Here is a 26698-nt window from a genome sequence, read left to right as displayed (position 1 = left end):
AGTGTGTTTTGCTGGCTCAGTGTACGTGCAGGTGGGCTCTAGCTGGATGGGGGGAAAAAAACATAGCCACACAGTTATTTGAAAATGGAGTTGTCTCTGTGCTATTTCTTACCCACGACCCACAGCACAACGATAATGCTGAGATTAAACACATAGTGTACGACCATGTAAGAAGTGTTTCAATGTATGTAAAACAATTTATGTTGTAGTAAAAAATACAAATAGCCATGTACTATACTGCCAGGCCAAAAAAAAAAAAAGTTGCCACCTGGATTGAAGCAAAAAGGTATGAGCCGGCCATTGAATTACTGCATGAGCAATTATGTTTCAGCAGGTAACAAGTTATTTAACCCCAACTGGTGCAATGAGTTGCTTCCAATTTCTCAAACAACCATGTGGAACGACGCATCCCATGGTCGTGGGTAAGATGTCAGTCTGTTTCAGAAGGGTCAAATCATTGGCATATATTAAGTAGAGAAAACATCTAAGCAGATTGCAGAAACTACCAAAATTGGGTTAAGAACTGTCCAACCCATAATTAAACACCAGAGGGATAGCGGGTATCCATCATCTTCAAGGAAAAAAAGTGACCGGAACAGACTATACCAACATCAATGCAACACATTGCAGAAGCTTTTCAAAACAATGCCACAGCGAATGCGTGCCGTAATCAAAGCTAAATGCAGTCCAACAAATTATTTGTATGTGACCTTTTTTTTGGTGCCGACTTTTTCTTTGGCCAGGCAGTGTATTATACGAAAAATTTAAAAAATGACCACAACAAGCATTAATGGGTACTGGAGACAGAGGTTACTTTTTTAGTTTCACAGTCTTGTACAAAAAGAATGCCTTCTAGTTCCACAATAAAATCTTGGTCCCATCATGGTGCTCTATAAGGCCTCCTGCTGTGGTTATCTGGTTCATGGTGATATAAAACAGTCACAGCATCAACTTTTTATTCCACTCTGAAAGGTTTGAGCGCAGCCTGGGTCTTCTCCCTCTTCACTGCTTTTGCATCTTTTATCCATGACTCATTGTTTTCAATCAGGGTGAAGATGACAGTGGTGTAAATCAGAGTATCCTCTTCTTCCTGGACAAATTTAAAGACAACTGTTTCATTTTAGCGCTAGTTCATGAGTGAATCCAATCAATCAACCTTTATCAAAAACGTTTTATTTAACAAATTGATAGAAAAGTGTTTAAGAATTTAAAAACAGATGGACAGACTAGAGTAAAAAAAATACCAGAAACACATTAGAAATTATTGAACTACTTATTCAGATAACTAAAATATGATTTGAAGAATTGAAAGAGAGAGATAAATTGGTGAATTTCAGGAAATGAGAGGCTCCAAAAACTCATTCACAGGGTTAGTAAGGAAACACTGGATGTAAGTATGCCAAAAAATGATGATCGTGCTTTTTGATTATCTTACCTTTAAATTCTGTTTTTCAACATGTCCTTGTAGACAATTATCAGCTGCAAATAACAAGTGAAAAATCCACATACAAAATTTAAATTTAATAAACAGTTAAACCTTTAATACGACATTTACCACAATAGATGTTAAAATATGTTGTAATTACCCTTGCAAATTGTCCTGCCAAAGGTAATAATGCAGACAAGCCCACAGATAGCCACAACATTACACGTCAGCAGGAGCCCATGATCTGACCATCTGCTGCCTTTTGACACATAAAAACAACCCATAAAACAATTTATATTCTACATTTAAATATAAAGTTAAGCCCAAAGTTATTCACACCTCAGACATATTTAGATTTAATGTAATCTTTCAATTTAATCAAAATGTTTTTTTTTTTTATGACTGGAAGTTTTATTAACCATTAGTTGTGGCCAAGCAAGAGTCAGGGCTTGCAACTAACAGAGGATCAGGAGCTAAACATTAGGGTGATGGCAAAGAGGGCATTCAATCATCAAAGATACATTTTCACACCAGTGGAGACGTGCAAAAAGTAACAGAAAGGGTTTCACTGACGTAATGTCAATCAAGATTTTTCTAATCATTATTAAGAAGGGTATAATTGTTTAAATTCCTTATTTTATTAGCATGGAAATAAAAAAAAAATATTAAAATAAGAGTTTTGATTATTTTTTTGAGAGACACCTGTTATATTTCTTATTGGAAACCTTTCTTTAAATAACCAAACTGAAATGTGCCGGCAGTATGAACATTTCTGAGAGTAGCTTTAACATCCTAAGTCTTACAAATCTGTAGTTTAACTTCAAATCAAAGTTTCTCATAAAAAGATTCAGGCCTCATAGCTTGTTTCTGTTGCCAATTAAAAATTAAAAAAAGGTTTTGATCCACAAAAGTTGATTTTATTTTCTTAACTATCATCCACTTACCGTCTACTTCAAGTTTGGTTCCATTTCCAAATATAATCTCGCCACACATGGCCAGCGCACAGTAATAAATGCCACTGTCAGAGGAGCTGACGTTCTTTAAGAGGTGATAAACACATCTTTTTGAAATGGATGACATGTCGGAGTTCGTGTCACACTCGTAAGGTGTGTTTCCATCTGTGTAGATGATGCTTCCAAGGATTGTGTCTTTTCTGACTCCAAACCACAGCACCCTGTCTTCACTTGGACAGGATCCCATCTGGGAGCCAGAGAGGACTGAACACTGGAGGGTAACAGATTCCCCTGGCTGAACTGGATCAGATATTGTTGGCGACTGAACAACAGTGTAGTTCATTGCTCCTGTCTTGCTGTCTATAATATTTGGAAGTGATAATAAGATTAAAACATTGTTAGAGTAGTTGTCTCTTCCTGTCATGCAATGGTATAAAACAAAAGAATTACCTTTTAGAGACAAATACATCCCAGACCACTCATCTCTGCTCCAGGTAGAGACTGCACAATGATACATTGCTTCATCTTCTTTAACAGGTTTCAGAATGGTCAATGTGCTCTTGAAAGTTGTATAGTTTGCAGTAAATTTTGAGGGAGAAAACCCTTGCTCTAACACAGACTCAGTAGTCCCCTTCATGAGTGTTGTTATTAATCTAAGAGTATCTCCAAGACTCTGTTTGTACCACTTGACTCGAGTGTTGCTGTAGTCCGAATCAGAGAACCAGCAAGTAAAGCTGACAGGTTCACCAAGTTGGCCCGTGGTCACTGAAATCATTGAGTCTGAAAAGTAAAAATAATGATCAAAAATTAGTACATATGGTATTCATTGTAACTTTATACCTGTACATGTAATGATGAAATTACAGCAGAACAGAAGAGTTATTTATACTCATAGACCAAGTGGTAAGTTATACATTCTCTAAAAAAAAAGGTTGAACTGCAGATTAAACCAAAAACATGAAGGGCTTTCAAAACTCTAAGACAATTTAAACTGAGGAAATTGAACAATACTTACATCCTTGCTGAATAAAAATCAGAACAATCCATATCTTCATGCCCCTCATGGTGTTAGAGGTTTTTTTTTTTTTTTGGTGTGTCGAGGTGGACGTGATATGTCCAACTACCTGATGCAGCCACATGTTAGCAGATTTTATACCTTTATTTCCTGTCATGCTGCCGCTTTCTGCAGGTCTTTTTTTTTTGGGTTTGTGGGCTTTTTAAAAATGGGTCAAACTACAGAATGTCATTTTTTGAAGCTCATTTAAAAACAGGGTGTAGCATTAGTTTCAAACCATTGAAGCGAGGCTGAAACAAAAAACAGAATTTCTCAGATCCTTATAAGATGTTAAAATATACAATACGATACTCTAAGGATCGTTTTTTGAAGTAAAGATATTGCTGATCTCATGAATAAAAACACCAGATGACCCATGATGCATTCCACACCAGAGTAATTAGACTTTACCAAAAACAACACCAACCTGTGTTGAGTAGGATATAGTTTGTACCTATGCACTAGGAAAGTTTAAATACAAAAAGCTGAACAGGTATTCAGTTGGTTTTGGAATTTTTTTTACTTTTTGTGAAAAGAAATACACTGGCTTTTGTATGATAACATTTTGATATTGCTCAAATAGCTTATTTTGAATGTAAAGGAAAACTGTCTGTGGCCTAATTTAATCAAATGAGTATCATGCTGGAAGCTAAAATGTATTATTGGTAATAATATCAATATGTACTATGTACTGAATAAGTTATTAATACCTGTTATAAAAATATTATTCTGAAGTCACTATGGCCTCACTCCACTCGGATATAGGAGGCTTGGAGACATGATTGCTGTGTATGAGATCCACTGTTTGCTGATTGCAAGGCCAAATGCTGTAGCTGCTGTGTGGGATACTGATTGTCTAGGATAGACTGTCTTTGTTTTGTCTCATGCCAAGGCCACTATCGAGTATTAGGAAGAGCCGAAAGCGAGACAGGGCAGACACAGACTGCAGCGGGACAGTGGGGTGCGATTACTTTCCATCCATGTGATCTCTGCTCTGTTTCTCAATAAAAGTGCTGGAACTTCATCACTGCCATCTCCTTATTCAGTAACGATGGAAAGTCAGTTATTGTTGTTTAGAATTCCATCCAAAATACCCCATTAAACCACTGTGTATTAGCATTTTATTTAGTTGCTGTTTGATGACATGATGCCATAGGAAAACACAGTTGCATTGCACTAAATGTCATTTATCATATCAAGACTCAAGTGTCTTTATTGTCATTGTGTAACCCTTATTAAATTTACAGTGAGACACTGGTCCAGAGTTCACATATAACACACAAACAAAACAAAATAAATGTTAAAGTTGAATGTACCGAACAACACTTCCTTAGAAGCTAAAAAGTGCAAATAGTACTTAGCATCTGGAAAAATGGAACTCAAAGTAAATAAAATTGTCTTGAAATTTGTCTAAAACTTTCAGAAAGAATTGAGCGAAGGTCCGGTTTCTTCCAATTTAAGTCTGTTTGCTGTTACGATGACGTGGATAACTGAGAATTTGCACAGGCATCTTGAAATGAGTGTATCTGTCCTCGATTTGAGCAGCTTAATAAGATTATCTGCCAATGGGATGAGTATTTTGACCCTTAAATACTTAATTTACTGCACTTGAAATAAGATGGAGATGAGTCGTTCCTTTTTTAAGTGATAAAATCTTATTCCATTGGCAGTTCATATTAACTTTCCTGCTTAAATCAAGGACAAATAAACTCATTTCAAGAAAGTTTTACTTATGTTTAGTTCCCTTTTTGCAGTGTAACTTAAAGGTTACTATAAACCTTATCAAAGCTTAAGCCCAGCGTTGAAAGTAGTAAAAACTGGGAGTTGGTTCCACAGGATCAGAGCCAAATAACTGAAACATTTTCCTCCCATTCTACTTTTAAAGAAGCTAGTAACCACCAGGAGATCTGCAGTCGAAGTGCGAAGTGCTCGGTTAGGAACTAAAGAGCAATCAGCTCTCTAATGTATGATGGAGCTTGATAATGAAATGCTTTATAAGTGTGAAGGTGAATTTACACTTATAAATAATACTTATAACACTTATAAATTATAAAAACTCCTGTTGTTTCCCTCCACACTTGGAAGGCGCAGTGATAACGTGGCCGTTGTCAAAAGTGTAAGTTGCTCCTAAGACTTCAGGCAAGTTTCCAGCAACAAATTTCGTCCAGAAGAGGAGACGGGACAAATTAGATCTTCTGGTGCATGTTAAAGTGATATCTTCTCCAACAGAGACAGTTTTTGTTGTGTACTCTTGTGTGCATCCTGAAATACAAATTAAATGTTCATTAAAATCAATGTAAAATGCCCAAAAAATTTAAGGATTACACAAATATAAACAAATTACTGTGTTGACCTGAAATACATGGTAAACCTATTACTTTTACTTCCCCAAAGCTGTGAGGGCTCTCGCCCACTGCTGAGAATCAACTATACCAACCGCCCAGTTCTGGATCTGTTGTACGCTTTAAAAATAAAAAAAAAAACTACTGGTTCCACAGGTTCTTGATCTGAGGAGAGTTATTTACACCGTCTCTTCCTACTACTGTCTATTTGCACACTATCCCAGGGAGTGTTTGTTTAGATATCCATGCAAATTGCACACTTCTTTAACTTGAAGATTTAAATTAATTGCACGGTATTTCATATAATCCTTTAAACTCAAGCATCAATTAACTTGAACATTTCAACTTTTGATAACTACTATTTGTACATAGGGTAGTCAAAGTGCTTTCCAGGAATAAAAAAGAAACAGGTAAAAAAAAAAAATCTAATACACAGATAACATTGTGTGAGACATAATCACAGAAAAAAGAAACCGTTAATGTCAAAATCTAAGCAAATAAAATCTACAGCATGATCAAATTGATAAAGCAGTATTTGAACTTTATGTATATCCTGCACTAAAAAGTAAGGTTTCCTGTCCTGATTTAAAATAATCCACAATTTCTGGACATCTCAGCAGTTGCTTCCAGATTTGGGGAGCGTAGGAACTAAATGTATGTATGTGTGTGTAATTCTGGTGAAAACACAGTATATGATGGCCTGGGACTGAACCATGTAGACCCTTTTACATGGTTCATATTGTGCAAACAACTCTGAAATGGATTTAGGCCCAAAAGCGTTCAATGCTTTATAGACCATTGACAAGTTTTTAAATTCTATCCTTGAAAAATATGACTGAAGTAATGTGATCCATTTTTCAATCAGCTGCCTGAATGATATATTTTTTTGTTTTTATTTGGAGGCTCTGTGTTTTGATTTCCAGTCTTACACATTTGGAATAAAAACATCCATCTTTGCTACAAACAGCTGAAAATAAGTTTGACCCATGCACTCCTATGTTTTTTGGATACTCTGATTCAGTGCCTGTGGTGGACTGTTATCAAGGAGCGAATACCAAAATATAAATGTGTATGTTGTGAGCATGCATATTGTAGGAGATATTGTGGTACTGCTTGATACCACAGGCGTGGTACCACGGAAACAAGTGGATACAGTGAGCTTCCTCCGAAGTGTGTCCTGGCTAAGCCTTAAGGATAGAGTAAGGAGCGCCTCCATCCGGGGGGAAATTCAAATACATCTGCCACTTCTCTGCAACTAACTCCTTTCTCAAAAGAAGTCAATATAGGTGGTTTGGATATCTTATCAGGTTGCCCCCCGGTGCCTTACTTTAGAGGTTTTCTAGGCCTCGAGATAGACCCATAACTAGCTACAAGAGACCGTACATCTCATTTGGCCTAGAAACGCCTTGGGATCCCCCAAAATTAGCATGTTGCCTCCTCAACCCTTCGGTACCCCACATGTGGTTTTTACCTTGATTTGAGTTCTGGCCTGTGAAATGTGATCTAAACCATTTTAGCCTAGCAACCAATTAATCATCCCCTATTTACCGATATGCCAATTTCAGGAAATTGTGATTAACTATATAAAATGCACAAGTGCAGAATCCTAAGCTGTGACTTAGAGGAGCTGACTGTCACCCTGGTTGGTCAGCAGGGTTAATCATCTTGTTGGTGTGATGATGTTTTTCACCAGATGCCAACCAATTCTGTTGATCTGACAGGTTGTGAACAGATTCACTCCAGATTATATTGAGGCAATAACTGCAATGGAATAAGAGATTATCGATTTCAGATACTAATAAAGTTTAAGGGATGAAAGTGGACTGCAGTAGAAAATAAAAAAATGGCTGTGAGGACAACTTATTTACTTTTTTAAGTGTTTAGCTAAAGCTAGCTACTGTAATTACAGAGGTAAAGCTTAAATACTGCTTCAGAAATTATATTGATGTAAATGAAAATATAGTTATCAACTTGTACTATTTCATCAAGACTCTTAAGGTGGATCATAGTGAACATAAACAAAATCTTACTCTTAGTAGGTTGATTTTTAGTCTGAATATCAGACTATTTAGGAACCTAATGACAAAAATGGAAAAAAAAAAAAACGTAGACAAAAATCGGGGTAGTACTTTACTATTTTTTTACGTTATTTGTTGTTTTTTTCAAAGTAAACAAAAATTGCTCAGGATATTTATATGTTTTTTAATTATTTAACCACAGTTTATGTTGACTTCCTACTGACAAAATTTGTTCATGGATTGGCTTATTTTTGAAGGGTGTGAACTTTTCAGTTATGAGCCAATCAGACGTTTTTGAACTTTGAACACATTGCAGACCTTGTGACTAAACCTTCATTTAGGGAGGAAGGAATGAACTGTGTTAGACTAGTGATTTTTTTACCACAATGATCGAAAGACTGTCTGCTCTGCTTCTTCTTACTATAGCTTGTAAGTATAACTTTTATTTCATTTGTTCATACTTGGTAGACAAGGAAGTTTACATCTTCAGTTCAATTATGCAGTGTAAAAATATGCGATGGCTGCCATTTAACATTGTTTTTCCATGTTGTTCATTTTTTAGCTCTCACTCAAACTAACGGAGATCCTCCTCAGATCCTTTTCAAAGTGGTTGACGTCGGCGGAAATGTTACTTTGCATTGTCCAGTTTTAAATAAGGAAGACAGCTTCTTCTACTGGTACAAGCAACCATTTGGACATATGATGGAGACTGTCGCTTCAGTAAATTTAGGTGCGAAAAAATTGACTGAACAATTTAACAACAATCGCTTTAACGTAACCAAGGGAGCATCTCAGCACTCTCTTACCATCACAAATATCAGTAAGGAGGATGAAGCGGCATATTTATGTCAAACCGGGACTGCTTATTCTCAAAGTTTTGCTGCTGGTATCTACTTGGTCGTGAACGGTAAGCTCTGTTATGCAAAATCAAACAGATCATTTGAGGTCAGACAAGATTTGCATATTATAGTTCTTGTTATTAATTCGTTTTTTGTTTTTTTTTAACTGCGCTCTAGATTGTAACAGAGAAACAGTGACTCGTGTCAGACAAACTCCAGAGACAGCATCAGTCCAGGAGGGTGACATGGTTACTCTCCACTGTTCTCTTCTCTCCAAGACTCCTGTGGTCTCCAGTCAATGTTCAGCTAAATACGATGTGTACTGGTTCAGAGTGGGATCAGGAGAATCCCATCTAAGCTTCATTTACACTCACAAGAACAGCAGTGACGCTCACAAAAGCAGCTGTGTCCACCGACTGTCCCAATCTATTAGGAACTCCTCAGATACTGGGATATACTACTGTGCTGTGGTCACGTGTGGAGAGATCTTGTTTGGAGAAGGAACTAAAGTAGAAACAAGTATGTATAATAAAATATATACACTAAGAAACACACATTTTATTTACAGTTTCATTCTGTTCAGGATGTCGGGTGGGGCATAATACTGCCTCAGCTGTCAATGTCTAACTAAAATAACAAATCTAATAAGTTGATATAATTTTTGCTTTTTAAATAGTTTTTGCTTATTTTAGGCTAAATTGTATCATCACAGTGTAAATTGTGTCATACAGTATGCACCTGTCATATCATAAGTTTTCCTTCTTTGTGTTTATTAATTCAACTGCATAAGAGCGTTTAGCTAAGTTGAAAGTAAAAACAAAATGTTTTGGACAAATCATTTTCCTTTTTAGTCTTATTTTTCAGTTTATGTATTCACACCTCATTGATATGCTGTGTTTAGGCAAGGCAAGTTTATTTATAAAGCACTTTTCAATGACAAGACAGTTCAAAGTGATGTACATGAGCGACTCTGGGCAAACTATCAAATCCTCTAAAATTAATAATTTAATAACATTTAATTATATACCTTTCAATGTTTGAATCTCTGCAATATATATGTAAAAATTGTCAAAGTAATGACTAACAATATATACACTATTAAAAGCCTCTTCTTTGACATTTTTGTTCTTCCAGATTCAAAACTCATTCCAGTTGTCATTGTACTGGGTGTGCTCTTGGCCTGCTGCGTGACTGTAATTGTTGCCCTTATTATCTACATATATAAGGCAGTATTTGAACATTTGAAAGGTAGGTTTACCGTACACATAACTTCATAAAATGGTGAAAAAAAAACAACTCCTGAAACTATTGTACAACAGGGGTCACAACAGATTGAGGAGTTGTTTTCTTCAACAGAGTATTCATGACATTGTTTAACTTAAAATATTATTTTATATCTTTACTGACTATAATATGATATAGTTTATACCATGGTTTGAGTGAATACTTGATTCTGATTGGCTGCAGGGTGTCTGTAAAAAAGTGTCATAGGACACCTATAAAAAAAAGTTCTGGTCAAAAAGCCTAATTGTTATAAATTATTGCGCTGGCTCAAACGTTAACTGGTAACGGCAAAATTAGCAATGCCTCACAACGAGAGATATTTAATAGTTCTTTCAGCCACTTATGAAAAAAAAACATGATTTTAATGGTGAAAAAAGTATTAATAATAGATTTAATATTTATTTATTTTGTATGTGACTGTGGTATGAGCAGGATAATGCCCTTTGAGTTGTCTGTTATCAGAAATGAATGGAATTTGCCGAGCAGTCATGTTCATGCCTCCACATCGTCCATTAAGTTCTGAGAATGGACACCTCGTCGGACTTTATCCCTTACATTTTTGAATTTTTTGTCTCCTATTTTACTGATTTTTACAATAGGATGCAAGTGTCATATTTCTCTTTTATATCTGAACGGTATAAGTTGTACTGTTGATGTGCTATTTTTCTATCATATTTAAGTAAACAGGGTGTGAAAATGTGCATCCTCATAAAAAAAGCACCATTCGCTCATTTCACATTAGATTATTTTGAAACCAGAATGCTGAATTGTAATAAATTTTCAATATACCAGCCTATTGATGAAAGGATGATTATGCACACTTTAGGTGATTTCCGATTCTATATTATCTCTTTGTGATAGCTTCTTTTGCTGTTGTTGTTAACAGGAGAAAATAAAGGCCCATCTCGACAACTCAAGTCATCAGGGAGCCAGCCAAGTGACAAAGTAAGTGTTTCATTACCACTTTGCAACAGATTTAAGAAAGAGTGCGATGTGCACCATTCAATTTCTATCCTGACTCACGAGAAGTTTGGCTTCCTTGTCTAGCAAAGAGCTGTTTTAAAATACTTCAGTTTTTATGGTTTATTGTATGCTCTGTGGTTTACCATATTGTTTTCACTTATCAAAATTATGTATTTTCTTCCTAACTGTAAAATGTTGTCAAATAAGGGTTAGGGGTATTACTGTTTTATTTTAATATCCACCTTTCTAATGAGCTGTTGTGTTGGGATTCTAAAAATTAACGGATTATTGAAAGTACAATCTTAACCATTTTGTACTTTGTAGTTTTGGGTATTTCTTACCTGCCTTTATTTTCCGGTCAGAAATAATGTTGTTTACCTTAGGATGTTTTGTACTGACCGAGCAACACTGTTACTGCCAAGTCCGTTTTGACAACCTTTGATTAATTTCTGTAATGTTTCCATGGTCCACCACTAGAAAATGTGCATTACTTACTCCAATAAATAAATAATCTAGGTCACTTACAGCTGTCTTAATAAATGTTTTAAGTATTCTGGCCCAAACAAGGACGACAACCAAAATAAATGAGAAGGAATTGGAACACAAAGTTTTCAGAAAACAATTAACAAATAAAATGGCTACATTTGCATAAAACCATATTTTCATAATTCAGTGCAATACCAAACCACAATTCAAAAAGAAGAAAGACTGCTGCATGTGTTGGTAAAGGTAGCAAAATGACAGCAAATTTACATGATGATAATAAATAATCCAAAAAAATTAATTTTCGCAGGATGCTGGTGCAGATGAAGCCAATTATGTAGCTCTGAATTTTTCCACGAGGAAGACAAAAGGCATGAAGAGGAGAACAGAATCGCCACCAGAGTGTGTGTACTCAGCTGTGAGAGCAGGTCATCCCACACAGAATTAAATGTCTTAGAGCAAGTCCTGTTTGTGTTAGACACAACAAGTGTGTATGACTTCCAACAAATTAACATTGTGCTTTCATAGGTGCCACAATCCTACAGATTTTATGACCAAACTGCTTTTCAACCACGCTTTTTCTTACACTATTGGATGATGTTACAGAAAACAGCGGTGTATAAGAAATGTTCACTAAAAGGATGTCGTATCCAAACTGAGCCATTTCCACTTTTTACTGTAACGTATCAAATATGTGTATGGCATATATTTAGTTGCTTTATAGTGCATTATAAACTCACTTGGTGTATGTGCCAGCAATCAGGTTAATCCAGACAAACTGCAACAATCTTATTACATTGTCTGTCTGTCCATCCATCCATCCATCCATCCATCCATCCATCCATCCATCCATCCATCCATATATTCATTCATTCACTAATGCACTCATTCCATCATCTGTAACTGTTGATCTTTGCGGGGGGCAGTGCCTATCTCTAGCATTGTGTAGTACACTGTTTCATGCAGCATTTGTTTTCACAATAGTTGTATTTTACATGAAGATTTGTGGTATCTGTGCTATTAACAGTTTTAAAAAAGAATTTATGTATTGTCTTCTGTCATTAAATTTCCTTCTAACAACCATGCACTAAATAAAATACATTAATGGTTTTGATTCTTCACGTCTTTGTTTTTTCATGTCAGAGGAAAAATAATAACCAAAATCTGTTATTACTTGTTTTATTACATGTTTTATTCAAGAAAAGTTGGAAAAGGAACTTCTGTTTTAGGGTCGAATACTGCCCTCTGCAGATCCTATAGGTTCATACACTCAGCTGATCAAAAAAGGAAAAGTGAATGGGTAAGACATACAGCAAGCTCTTTATGCACTAGAGAAGATGTCTGGAAAAGCTGACCATGAGTACAAAAAATGTTTGTTGAAATGTTTATTACAAAAACATCACAAATACAATCATTAGTGTTAAAGATGGTTTAAAGGTTTCATTTTTTTAAATCAGAATAGCAGGAAGATGGAGATATAGCTCTGCCACTTTTGTTGTTCAGTCACTTACTACTTTAAAAATTGTCATACCCTCCTTTATCAGGTTTATGAAAAAAAAAAGATCTTTGGCTGTCTTCTGCTGTGAAATTTAGCCTTTTAAATGAGCTCAATTTTAGACTGCCTTTGATTGTGAAGTCTAACTCTGCTGAACTTAGCAGATCACTATAGTGATCAGACTACTGTAAAATGATATTTATTTTCTCAGGACACTAAATTCTAGGAATATTTATTCCACATACGTGGTATGTTCTGTATGTGTAGGAACTATATTTTCTGTATCTATCATATGTAGCAGGCGGAGTTATGCGCCATAAATAAAAGTGTGTTTTGGTGGCTCAGTGTACGTGGAGGTGGGCTCTAGCTGGATGGGGAAAAAAACATAGCCACACATTTATTTGAACATGGAGTTGTCTCTGTGCTATTTCTTACCCACGACCCACGGCACAACGATAATGCTGAGATTAAACACATAGTGTGGGACTGTGTTTGAAGTGTGTAAATAGGTGTTTTAATGTATGTAAATTAATTTATGTTGTTATAAAAAATTCAATTACATTACAAATAGCCATGTACTACAATGCCTGACCAAAAAAAAAAGGTGCCACCTGGATTTAATGAAGCAAAATGTTACAAACTTGCCATTGGATAATTACTGCATGAGCAATTACGTTTGGTAACAAGTTATTTAACCCCAACTGGTGCAATAAGTTGCTTCCGATTTTCAGCGGGCAGACTCTACCTTCATCAATGCAAGACCTTGGTGGAAAATCAATGCAAGACTGGGGGGAAAGAAATATTGTGACATTGCAGAAGCATGTCGAAACAATGCCACAGTGAATGTGTGCCGTAATCAAAGCTAAAGGCGGTCCAATGAAAAATTGTGTGTGACCTTGGTGACCTTTTTTTGGCCAGGCAGTGTATTATACTTAATAAGACCGCAACAAACATTAATGGCATTAATGGGCACTGGAGACAGAGGTTACTTTTTTTAGTTTCACAGTCTTGTACAAAAAGAATGCCTTCTGGTTCCACAATAAAATCTTGGTCCCATCATGGTGCTCTATAAGGCCTCCTGCTGTGGTTATCTGGTTCATGGTGATATAACACAGTCCCAGCATCAACTTTCTATTCCACTCTGAAAGGTTTGAGCACAGCCTGGGTCTTCTCCCTCTTCACTGCTTTTACATCTTTTATCCATGACTCATTGTTTTCAATCAGGGTGAAGATGACAGTGGTGTAAATCAGACTATCCTCTTCTTCCTGGACAAATTTAAAGAAAACTGTTTTATTTTAGTGCTAGTTCATGAGTGAATCCAATCAATCAACCTTTATCAAAACTGTTTTATTTAACAAGTTGATAAAAAAGTGTTTAATAATTTAAAAACAGATGGACAGACTAGAGTAAAAAAAAAACTACCAGAAACACATTAGAAATGATTGAAGTACTTATTCAGATAACTAAAATATGATTTGAAGAATTGAAAGAGAAGAGATAAATTGGTGAATTTCAGGAAATTAGAGGCTCCAGAAACTCATTTATAGGGTTAAAAAGGAAACACTGCATGTAAGTATGCCAATAAATGATGATCATGCTTTTTGATTATCTTACCTTTAAATTCTGTTTTTCAACATGTCCTTGTAGACAATTATCAGCTGCAAATAACAAGTGGAAAATCCACATACAAAACGAACATTTATTAAACAGTTAAACCTTTAATATGGCATTTACCACATTAGACGTTAAAATATGTTGTAATTACCCTTGCAAATTGTCCTGCCAATGGTAATAATGAAGACAAGCCCACAGATAGCCACAACAGTACACGTCAGCGGGAGCCTGTAATCTGACCATCTGCTGCCTTTAAAAACAACCCATACATAAAAACAACCCATAAAACAATTTATATTCTACATTTAAATATAAAGTTAAGCATAAAATTATTCACACCTCAGAAATATTTAGGTTTAATGCAATCTTTCAATTTTACCGACATGTTTTTTTTTTTATTACTGGAAGTTTTATTAACCATTAGTAGTAGCCAGTCAGGGCTTGCATCTAACAGAGGATCAGGAGCTAAACATTAGGGTGATGGCAAGGAGGGCATTCAATCATCAAAGATACATTTTCACACCAGTGGAGACGTGCAAAAAGCAACAGAAAAGGTTTCACTGACGTAATGTCAATCCAAATTTTTCTAATCATTATTAAGAAGGGCATAATGGTTGAAATTCCTTATTTTATTAACATGGAAATAAAACAAGATTAAAAATACGTTGTTTTGTTATTTTTTGAGAGACATCTGTTTCATTTCTCATTGGAAACCTTTTTTTAAATAACTAAATCTAAATCTGCTGGCAGTGTGAACATTTCTGAGCGTAGTCATCCTAAGTCCTAGAAATATGTAGTTTACCTTCAAATCAAAATTTTCTCTTCAAGAAATTCAAGTCTTATAGCTTCCCAACTTCTGTGGATCAAAAAGGTTTTGATCCACAAAAGTTGATTTTATTTTCTTAACTATCATCCACTTACCTTCAACTTCAAGTTTGGTTCCATTTCCAAATATAATCTCGCCACACATGGCCAGCGCACAGTAGTAAATGCCACTGTCAGAGGAGCTGACGTTCTTTAAGAGGTGATAAACACATCTTTTTGAATTGGATGACATGTCGGACTTCGTGTCACACTCGTAAGGTGTGTTTCCATCTGTGTAGATGATGCTTCCAAGGATTGTGTCTTTTCTGACTCCAAACCACAGCACTCTGTCTTCACTTGGACAGGATCCCATCTGGGATCCAGAGAGGACTGAACACTGGAGGGTTACAGATTCCCCTGGCTGAACTGGATCAGATATTGTTGGCGACTGAACAACAGTGTAGTTCATTGCGCCTGTCTTGCTGTCTATAATATGTGGAAGTGATAATAAGATTAAAACATTGTTAGAGTAGTTGTCTCTTCCTGTCATGCAATGGTATAAAACAAAAGAATTACCTTTTAGAGACAAATACATCCCAGACCACTCATCTCTGCTCCAGGTAGAGACTGCACAATGATACATTGCTTCATCTTCTTTAACAGGTTTCAGAATGGTCAATGTGCTCTTGAAAGTTGTATAGTTTGCAGTAAATTGTGAGGGAGAAAACCCTTGCTCTAACACAGATTCAGTAGTCCCCTTCATGAGTGTTGTTATTAATCTAAGAGTATCTCCAAGACTCTGTTTGTACCACTTGACTCGAGTGTTGCTGTAGTCCGAATCAGAGAACCAGCAAGTAAAGCTGACAGGTTCACCAAGTTGGCCCGTGGTCACTGAAATCATTGAGTCTGAAAAGTAAAAATAACGATCATAATCAACGAGTACATATGGTTTTCACTGTAACTTTAAACCTGTACATGTAATGATATATACTCATAGACCAAGTGGTAAATTATACATTCTCTAAAAATAAAAAGGTTGAACTGCAGATTAAACCAAAAACATGAAGGGCTTTCAAAACTCTAAGACAATTTAAGCTGAGGAAATTGAACAATACTTACATCCTTGCTGAATAAAAATCAGAACAATCCATATTTTCATGCCCCTCATGGTGTTAGAGGTTTTTTTTTTTTTTTTTGGTGTGTCGAGGTGGACGTGATATGTCCAACTACCTGATGCAGCCACATGTTAGCAGATTTTATACCTTTATTTCCTGTCATGCTGCCGCTTTCTGCAGGTCTTTTTTTTTCGTTTTTGGTTTTGTGGGCTTTTTAAAAATGGGTCAAACTACAGAATGTCATTTTTTGAAGCTCATTTAAAAAACAGGGTGTAGCATTAGTTTCAAATCATTGAAGGGAGACTGAAACAAAAAACAGAATTTCTTAGATCCTTTTAAGATGTTAAAATATAAAATACTTGGTGCTTTTGAAATCTAGCACCTCTAAGGATAATTTTTTTGAAGTAAAGATATTGCTGATCTCGTGAATAAAAACACCAGATGACCCATGATGCATTTCACACCAGAGTAATTAGATTTGACCAATAACAACACCAACCTGTGTTGAGTAGGATACCTAGCGTACCTATGCACTAGGAAAGTTTAAATACAAAAAGCTGAACAGGTATTCAGTTGTTGTTTTTTTTACTTTTTGTGAAGAGAAATACACTGGCTTTTGTATGATGACATTTTCATATTGCTCAAATAGATTATACCAGCTTAAATACCAATGTATTATTGGTAATAATATCAATATGTACTATGTACTGAATAAGTTATTAATACCCCATTACAGTAAACCATTGTGTATTAGCATTTTATTTAGCTGCTGTTTGATGACATGATGCCATAGGAAAACACAGTTGCATTGCACTAAATGTCATCTGTCATATCAAGACTCAAGTGTCTTTATTGTCATTGTGTAACCATAATTAAATTTACGGTGAAACACTGGTTCAGAGTTCACATATAACACACAAACAAAAAATAAATAAATGTTGAAGTTGAGTGTACTGAACAACATTTCCTGAGAAGCTAAAAATTGTGCAAAAAGTCCCTAGCATCTGGGAAAATGGAACTCAAAGTAAGTACAATTTTCTTGAAATTTGTCTAAACCTTTTCAGAAAGATTTGAGTGAAAGTCTAGTTTCCTCCGATTTAAGTCTGTTTGCGGATGCGATGACACGGATAACTGAGAATTTGCACACACATCTTGAAATGAGTGTATCTGTCCTCAATTTGAGCATCTTAATAAGATTACCTGCCAATGGGATGAGTATTTTGATCCTTAAGATAAATAGACTTACTGCACTTAAATAAGATGAAGATGAGTTGTTCCTATTTTAAGTGATAAAATCTAATTCCATTGGCAGATCATATAAACTTTCCTGCTCAAATCAAGGATAAATAAACTCATTTCAAGAAAATTCTATTTACGCTTAGTTCCCTTTTTGCTGTGTAACTTAAAGTTTACAATAAAGTTTATCGAAAGGAAAGTTTTAAGCCTAGCCTTGGAAGTAGTAAATACTGGGAATTGGTCCCACAGGCGAGGAGCCAGATAACTGAAAGATCTACCTCCCATTCTACCTTTAAGAGAAGTTAATAGCTTTGAGATGCTATCATGTTAATATGGCGCTAAAATGTCTGAAGATTTTAGACAGCTGTAATGCTCAAAAATAATCCCACGCAGTATTAGCCAGGTGTAACTGGTAAAGTGGAAGGAGAAATATGTGTTTTAAAAATATGTTTCTCTTTTTCAGAGGAGTCTGGTCATAAGGAGTGCATCATGTTGAATAATTATTTTGAAAATATCCTTAACAGAGCTTTAAAAAGTGGGTGATCACAGAATTGTCATGAAATAGCATGCAATTTGAAAATAAATACTGCCTTTCCTGCCTCTTCTCAACCAGGCGTCCGTGCTATTTAACTTTATGCGCTTATCAGTTTTACAGCCTCCTTTTGGTCATCTAGATATTTCTAGATAACCAAAACAGAATTGTGAATCTTCTTTGTTGTTGTTGGCAACAAGCTGCTTGTTTGTTTCTTCTCACCAGATAAAAGATACAAAACATTACTCAATTAGTGTTAATTATGCAAAGAAATAACACAATTCACGGTGTTAAAGTAATTTGAAGTTCATGTTTTATTAAATTTTTTTAATCCTAACACAGCCAAGGTCTTTCTTTAAACAAATGTAGCTATTAAATTACAACTTAAAAAAGTAAAGTTAGCATTACAATCTGCTCTATAGATGAGACAGACTCATCCTAAACTACCAGCGGCATCATAACATAGAATTTGTTTCTGTATGTTGCATATTCAGGGTTCAGAAATCAATCGTGAAATATTATTGAATTATTATTAGCAGCATAAAAAAATAAAGCAGACAAGAATTGTATGAAATAAAACAAAATACAAAAATTACACCTTATTTTTTACCTTTACATTGAACGGTTTTCACACAATTAAAAAAACAAGACTCTCATTTGTCTAAAGTAAAACTTAGACGTTGTAACCAGTTTAGAGTAATTGTTTGGTTCGCTTTCTTTCTTTCTTTCTTTCTTTCACTGGTAATATCTTTACCAATGTGCATTATATTTTGCATTTGTGATAGCCAGTTTCTCAGGGCATCTAATTAAAATACAGATTGTCACCAAACACACAGAAAACCTGTGTGTCTATGTATGTCTATTTTAACTTAACCTAAAACAAAGAGGGGGAAATAAACTGAAATAAAATGCCCAACTATACAATCCATCCATCCATCCATTTTCCAACCCGCTTAATCCCTCATGGGGTCGCGGGGGTTGCTGGTGCCTGGGTCGGGTTCACCCTGGACAGGTCACCAGTCTGTCGCAGCTATACAATCCAATTTATATTAAAAAGATCTGTGCCACATATCCATGTCACTTCAGAAAAAGTTTGAATCTTTTCCTAGGATAAGTCATCAAATATCAAACCAGCCTCAGTTTGCAGGTTAGATAATGCTGCTATTCGTACCCCAATATCCGGACATCAGCGTAGACACTTTGTCCTTCAGCTGCCCCAGCACCTCTCTTTACTCTCTTTGTGAATCTTGGCACAGAATAAGCCAAACCATCTTCATTTATCTGCAGGAGTTTACAAAACATTATGATGGAGAAAGATCCCAAGATCCGCTGAACAACTCAGAATATTAGCAACTTACCGACTGACTTTGTTGACGAGCAGTTATTTCAGAATCTGCGGCAGCTGCTGGATTACAGCATAAAAAAAACACAAAAAAAAAGTAAGAAAAGAAATAATACAACAAAAGTATAGAAAATCAGATGATGGTTTCCTTAAGGTGAAGTACTAATACCTGTGACATTAATCTTTAGTTTCTTGATGGTGTGATTTATTTGGACAATGACAGTCACGCTGATAACCAAAGCAGCACACAACAAAACAATGAATATAAAGGTCCCCAGAGAGTGAGAGAAAGATGAGACTCCTGCAAATTAAAGAAGAAATTAAGATATACTGAGAAAAAAAAGTATGACTTAACTTTAATGCTGAGTCACAATTATAGCACACTGTTAATTACTGAGGATTCGACATCATTGCAAACTAATACCTAAACAGGAAACGTTTTACCTCACACAAGATATACCTTGAACTTCCAGTTTAGTTCCTTCTCCAAACAATATCTGCCCACACGTGGCCACGGCACAGTAATAGGTTCCAGCATCAGAGGAGCTGACACTTCTCAATGACAAGTTGTAGACACATTTATGTTCAGAAGGCTCTTGAGGAATCCACTCGCACTTATCACCACTGTCTACATGAACATAAAGCATATTGGGATGGGATTCATCAGAGCCGGCTTTGAACCAGTGAACAGTGTGATGATCTGAAGATGAGAGGCTTTCAGGAAGGACCGAACACTGGAGAGTCACAGAGTCTCCTGGAAGCACTGGAAGGGATGGAAACTCTTGGACAATCGTAGGAATTTCAGGTTTTGGTCCTAGGAAGTAAAAAAGAAAAAGTAAAACGTTCAGGTTATTTTTAAAACAACACAAAATGTATTGTATATATTCATCCCTCAATATAAAGTCAGAAATGAAATCAAATTACAGCCGCAGTACTTTGTTGTTACAGTAAAACTTGAAAACTGAAAGCTGAACATTAGCAAAGGAATAATTGTTCTAATTACCTTCAACTCTCAAGAAAGTAATGTTCAAAGGGGTTTTCAATAGGTCAATTATTTCTTCGCAGTAGTAAAAAGCAGAGTCATTCATCTTCGCTTGCTTTATATGGAGAACAAACGTTCCTGGTCCATGTTTTGCAATAACATGAGGTGCAGTAAAAACGAGGCCGTTGTCAAATGTGTAAGTTGCTCCTAAAACTTCAGGCAAGTTTCCAGCAACAAATTTCATCCAGAAGAGGAGACGGGAAAAATTAGATCTTCTGGTGCATGTTAAAGTGACATCTTCTCCAACAGAGACAGATTTTGTTGTGTACTCTTGTGTGCATCCTGAAATACAAATTAAATGTTCATTAAAGTCAATGTAAAATGCCCAGATAATTTAAGGTTTACATAAAATACAAACAAATGACTGTGTTGACTTGAAACACATGGTAAACCTATTAGTTTTAGATAAGGGTAAGTGTAAAGGTTAAAATAACTAATTTAACCATTGCAATAATACTCACCTGCAACATAAAACAGCAGAACTGTCCAAAATATACTCATGATTACCCTGCAACTCTCGGTCACAGCTTAATATTAAGATCAATTTTGGGGCGGCTTCATCAAATGGGTGGGGACATCAGAAAGGGAGGAGACCTAAAACAAAAATAACTGGTCTGTTTTCTGGTCTTTTAATTCAGTGCATCAGTTCACACATTATGTGTGATTTTAATATCAGTCATTAATATGAAGATCACACTTTTGGTAGTTTTTTTTCTTACATTTTTCAGTACCTAGACATAAATAAAGATATTGTATATGGGAGAAAATCACAATCAATTCATAGACATGTTAAATATAAATTAAAAGTGACCAAACATAAAACATTCAAGGCACATTTATAATACAATAATTAACTGAATGTCAACCAAACCTTCAAAGACATACAGAGACTAAAAAACACATCAGATTTATTTGATCAGTGATCAAACTTTTCTGTCAGTACGTATATTTTCATGTTTTTTTTGTTTACGGTTGAGCTCATGAGTCAAGGCCATCTTAAAAATATTAGATCATTTTTTTTTTTTTTGCTTTTCATAGTAAAATTATAAATGTGTGTAGGAAGTGCATGTAAAACCAATGAAAGGGTGAGCAGCAAAAAACATCTTGTTGTGCCGCTTAATTTTATGGGTTTTGACTAAATGTTGCTGTTATGCATTACTTCAGTGGCGTCTAAAGTCGGTCCTCAAGGCCCAGCGTCCAACATGTTTAGGTGTTTACCTGGTTCAAAACACCGCAGTCATCAACAGGCTCCTTCACCGCTTTTAGAAATGTGAAGGAGCTAATGTTGTCATCTAGATGGATGTGTTAAAGCAGCATGATACCCAAAATATGAAGGGCTCTGGTGCTTGAGGACCGGCTTAAAGCCTTTCAGGCTTTCCACCCTACACCCCTGACCTTTTAACAGCACAACACAAAACTAAGCCATCTCTCCCATCACTCTGCCGCCATCTGCTGGAAGAGAAACATCAGTTTTAGATTTTATTGCCATGCCACTGGACATCCACAATGTACATTCAAGCTAAGTTTCATTGCAAGGCTCCCAGTAAAAACCATGGATGAGAAAAGTGCCCTTTCTTCTGGAGCCAGATTCTTTCTTTGTTCAATATTTAAAAGTGACCCTTTCTGTCAACAGCATTTTGAAATCTGACAGGTATTTGTTTGAGTTCTTGTGAGAATTTTGCCTAAGACCTGATCCATAGCGCTTACAAGCCCCCGCCTTGCCCCTCACTCCACCTCCTCCTTTTATCCTTCATGCAGGGCTGAGCAGCAGACCAAACTCCTGAACTACAACCTCAGACTTATGAATCCTGCTGGAGAACCTGATATCCATCCGGACATAGAGCTTCGTATTTTTAAAAGTTTATTGCAGAATGTGAATAATGGTAGATGATGCAGGCAGTAATGGGAAGAAGACCAGAGGATGCAGGTGGGGTGAATGGCAGAACCAATACTGAACAGGAGATGCATGCAGTGGAAGACCTGAGCAGAATAATGAACACAGGAGCTGACCAGAACAGAAGGTGCAGACCAGAACAGGCAGAGCAAGCAGCCGGACCTCAGAGAAAACAGGGCAGAAACTGAGCAGCACGCAGGAACTGTCAGGATCTGGGTTTTTGTTTTGACTGTTTGTTTATTTTGATCTATTAGTTAAACTCTCCAGCTTTAAAGCTCAGTTTTGGTTTCGGGTTCTTTCTTGTTTGGTTTCTGTTAGCTTGTGTTCTGTTTAGTGTTAGGTTTAGGTTCTGTTTTGGGTTATGGTCTAGTTCGGATTTTATTGTGGTTTGATTTTGTTTATTATCACTTCACTTGGCCTGCTCTGTTTACTTCTCTGTATCCAGCCTTTATTCAGTCACTCAGTTCACCTGCCAGCTCACCTCGTAGTCAACACCCTGTCACTCCTCTTCTCCAGTCACCATCCGATCAGTGTCAGTTTTCTTCCAGTCACTTCCCTGTTCCTGATAAGCTCCACCCATGTCAGTAATTAGTCTTCACTCCTGTTCACTCCTCTATATAGTCCTGTCACAAACCTCTATATCTGCCTATATCAATCTGCCAGATCAATTCGAGCCACTTGGTGAGTCTTATCCAGCGTTGTATTTCTGATAGCCCTGTTGATACCGACCCGATTGCCTTTTTGATTCTGAGCCAGCCTGATCCCTGAACCTGATTTTCTTGCCCTGTATGATTGCTTACCTGTTTTTCTGACCTGGATCTGCCTTGGGATTTTCTGAGTTTGCCTCATCCTTGTCTGTTGTCTGTACCTTTGCCTGTTTTGGACTGCCTTTCGTGTACCGGATTTTGGATTGCCTTTGTAAACCATTGAACCTTGCCTGTCCCTGTTTGGTATTAAAATCCAGTTTTTTGCTTAAAACCTCTTTCTTGTCTGGCTGAATACTGGGTCCATCTGTCTCTGGTTCCTGACAGGTACTGGAACTCACATCAGTGAGGGCTAAACATGGGCAAAGAGTCAGAGTCCAGCAGGCTAAGCATAAACTGAGCGTGACAAGGAGGCAGTGCTTATAAGGCAAGGCGAGACGTTGAAAGAAGTAGGTATATGTAGGCAGGTGAGCAGAGTTGACTGTAATTATTGGCAGCAGTGGTGGCTGGAAGGAGACTGAGCTGATTGGATGATAACTGGTGGCTTAGAGGTGATAGAGCTGATTCTAGAAAAGTCCAAAACAAACAAACAAAACCCTAAATCATGACACAGAGAGGTAATGGCAGTGTGTGTGCGATCCCTAACCACAATACTTAACATTATATCACCTCTGAAAAGCCACTGAAAACACTTGGCTTTTCATATAATGAGTCAGGAACAACGGTCTGCAATTACCGGACGCTAGTCCGAATGAGAGTGACACTTCTCTACAAACTGCAAAGAAATCAGTAATAATTTATTATTCTTTTGCGTACCACAGGTGGTTTTTTTAACAGGTGCTTCAAGGATAGGTATAAAATGCTGAGGACCTTCATGGTTAGCCAACTACAGCTTGACAAATGTGCAAATCTCATAGACAGGAGGCCGCCTTACTTGTTCACAGACAAGTGTATTTTATAAAATGGAAATTTGGGCTATTTTGTAAAATATTTGAAAGTTATTGCTGATGGCACAAAAGAGTCAAGTGCACCATTCATTCATATATATATATATATATATATATATATATATATATATATATATATATATATATATATATATATATATATATATGAATATATGAATGCCATGATGTAGTGTTTAAACACTAATAAGTCTAATCTCAGCGCTTAGACTTATCACTCTCTTTCTTCAGTTGCAAATCTCGATGCAGATTGTACCATGCCTTTAAAACCAGTTTAAAATTTTCTTACAAGACAAGAAGTTATAAAGGTAAATAAGATGTTAAAAATAATATTAAACATAATAATAAACTGTTATGTTTTTTAATGCTTGGAGCTCCATTTAGCCTAGCGCTACACTGACTTACACCGTATACATGGCATATCAATCTGAAAAGAAGCTGGTATAGCCCGATTTCAAAGGCGGGACTAACAGGGTTAGAACCAATCAGAAAACTATGGATGTGATTCATAAAAACTACAAGTGACGCTCTGTTTTTATAATTTGTAGTCCGTGAAACATATCATGGCATTGAGTAAACTCTCCAGTGAACGATTTTTGCTGTTTTTGTCCAAAGACTTTGAAGATACATGGTGAATCTTACAGGCACCTTCCTAATTTTCCAAGGCACAAAGGCAACAAAAATCTCCATATGTATCTTGACTGTTATGGATACAGAAAAGCGCTGCTGCAATATGGGTAATTCTACATCCGAGAGTGACGTATCGTAAAGTCCCGCCTCCCACACTGTGATAGGCTGGTTTGTTTTAGGCCGGAGAGTGTGCAGCCTTACCAGACTGACTTGCACCCTAGGCATGTCAGTCTGGCTGGCCAGGCTAAGCTCCATTGGGAGAAAGGGCACCAATGCATACATTTGCAAATATTAATTGAAGATACTTGCCCATAAAACATACTATGTTCACTGTTGACATACATGCAAAACTATCTACATGTCACAGGTATCATACTGTACACACAGCAATGTAGCATGCAGCAACCACAGGGTACGTGAGAGACTATCTAATCTATATTGTGACATATCCTGGGTCTGTCTCTCTCAAACACACACACACACACACACACACACACACACACACACACACACACACACACACACACACACACATAAAGATGCAGGTTTCATGTCTTTTTTTTATTAAACAAGACACTGAACATCACTGAAACTAATCAGTCATCAAAGACTCTGTCAAAGTGCACAGGAAAGCCTTGCATGCAACTGATTGCAATTCTCCTGGTACGGCTAACCCCTTTGTACTGGCAATGTGGACGTCTAGCATCTTTGTTTTTCAGAGTACAGATGACGACGTCAAAAGGTTGAAGACTTTTCATCAAGTTGCCATAAGGCTCACCTGCTCTATCACAAATGGGCTTAATGTGGTTAGTGGTGGCTCGGATGAAAGTGTTGGTCTCCTTGCAACGGTTGCTGTCGGTTTCTGTGATGTGTCTTTGGGTTATTACAGCATCGCATCGGGTTTGGCTCATTCCGGCATTGACATGCTGGTTTATAAATTGCCGGTAACGGGCTGTTACAACCTGATCTTGACAGAACGCAGTGGTAGAAAGCAACAGCACACATGCAAGTGGAATCTTCATTTTTCACTCTGGAAGCAAATGCAGAAAATTAGAATTGGAGATTGTTAATTAACATGAAATTTAGCCTTAAGATTTGAATGAAATCTTCATCTGAGAACTAGAATAAGTAAAAACACAAACCAATGTACAAAAGGAAGTGGACCTCCTTTTCCTTCAGTGAAGACTCTCTGTAGCTAAAATAAAAATATGACATAAAAAAATAAAATGACAGATATATTATTTAAATGTTTCAAAAATTATTTTCATATAGTCGTTACCTCAGTTGATGAAATATTGATAGTTTCCTGTGAAAAGTGTCAGCAAACCCAGAACATTTATAGGATTCGTTTTGGACTTTGACTTCTTGATCAAACAAAAAGGGAGGAAAACTCTTTGTAGAGATAGGACAAAGGTGAATTAGGTTAAAAGATTGCTTAAATCATGGCAAAAACGCTAGAGTAGTGTTGAATCTTACTATGTATGATTTCATTTTTATACATAACAATCATAGTCACACACACAAAGTGAACAGACATTTCTAATATATCAAATTCAAAGAATCTCATTGAAAGATGTAAAGTTTATAGTTTGGTCTGATGAATCCAAATAGGAGAACGACTGCAACCATAACATATTTTTGGAAATAGATTGCAGTCTTCATGTGTTGTCCTGGAACAAAGTATGGAAGACCAAGTCTAAAGGTTTAACAGATACTGAACTTGTTTTCAATGTGTCAGCAGCATTTTTGCGAGATATTCGACATACATCTGTTTTGCTCCTAGCCAGACTCTCTGTAAACATTTAAACAACCACACAGTCACCTAAGTCCAACTCTACTATGTTTGTTTTTTTGTATTTGACCCTTTTTTCTTGCTGCCTTCTTCATTTTGAATGTGCACTTTCTTTCTAGACAAGTAAAGGATGTCAATTGGGTTTTTATTTGATTGTTTTCAAGATGTTT

General features: G+C 36.3%; 5 protein-coding genes across 5 annotated transcripts; 1 reads left to right on the top strand and 4 right to left on the bottom strand.

Annotated features, from left to right (window-relative positions):
* Positions 1-891: 891 nt before the first annotated feature.
* Positions 892-2489, bottom strand: LOC105936658. Its single transcript, XM_021324087.2, has 4 exons — positions 2371-2489; positions 1587-1685; positions 1436-1479; positions 892-1090 (listed from the first exon to the last, which is right to left on the bottom strand). Exons 1-4 carry the CDS (start codon positions 2417-2419, stop codon positions 956-958), a joined length of 327 nt encoding a protein of 108 aa, XP_021179762.2. The 5' UTR covers positions 2420-2489; the 3' UTR covers positions 892-955.
* A 5649-nt stretch (positions 2490-8138) lies between these two features.
* LOC118557576 lies at positions 8139-12454 on the top strand. The gene is made up of 6 exons (XM_036127800.1): positions 8139-8222; positions 8356-8700; positions 8810-9151; positions 9767-9880; positions 10803-10861; positions 11673-12454. The coding sequence occupies exons 1-6, from the start codon at positions 8180-8182 to the stop codon at positions 11808-11810; spliced, it is 1041 nt and encodes a 346-aa protein (XP_035983693.1). The 5' UTR covers positions 8139-8179; the 3' UTR covers positions 11811-12454.
* A 278-nt stretch (positions 12455-12732) lies between these two features.
* LOC118557497 lies at positions 12733-15745 on the bottom strand. The gene is made up of 4 exons (XM_036127624.1): positions 15394-15745; positions 14624-14722; positions 14473-14516; positions 12733-14123 (listed from the first exon to the last, which is right to left on the bottom strand). Exons 1-4 carry the CDS (start codon positions 15743-15745, stop codon positions 13989-13991), a joined length of 630 nt encoding a protein of 209 aa, XP_035983517.1. The 3' UTR covers positions 12733-13988.
* A 3575-nt stretch (positions 15746-19320) lies between these two features.
* Positions 19321-20620, bottom strand: LOC118557496. The gene is made up of 5 exons (XM_036127623.1): positions 20505-20620; positions 19962-20315; positions 19671-19802; positions 19518-19564; positions 19321-19440 (listed from the first exon to the last, which is right to left on the bottom strand). Exons 1-5 carry the CDS (start codon positions 20587-20589, stop codon positions 19321-19323), a joined length of 738 nt encoding a protein of 245 aa, XP_035983516.1. The 5' UTR covers positions 20590-20620.
* Positions 20621-25278: 4658 nt separating this feature from the next.
* LOC118557433 (angiogenin-like) lies at positions 25279-26103 on the bottom strand. The gene is made up of 3 exons (XM_036127430.1): positions 26016-26103; positions 25879-25931; positions 25279-25766 (listed from the first exon to the last, which is right to left on the bottom strand). Exon 3 carries the CDS (start codon positions 25756-25758, stop codon positions 25333-25335), a length of 426 nt encoding a protein of 141 aa, XP_035983323.1. The 5' UTR covers positions 25759-25766; positions 25879-25931; positions 26016-26103; the 3' UTR covers positions 25279-25332.
* Positions 26104-26698: the final 595 nt, after the last annotated feature.

This window comes from Fundulus heteroclitus, chromosome 23 (assembly GCF_011125445.2).
Source record: "Fundulus heteroclitus isolate FHET01 chromosome 23, MU-UCD_Fhet_4.1, whole genome shotgun sequence".
Taxonomy (NCBI): Eukaryota; Metazoa; Chordata; class Actinopteri; order Cyprinodontiformes; family Fundulidae; genus Fundulus; species Fundulus heteroclitus.
The sequence above is the reverse complement of the archived record's forward strand: the minus strand, read 5'-3'. Positions and strand labels throughout refer to the sequence as shown.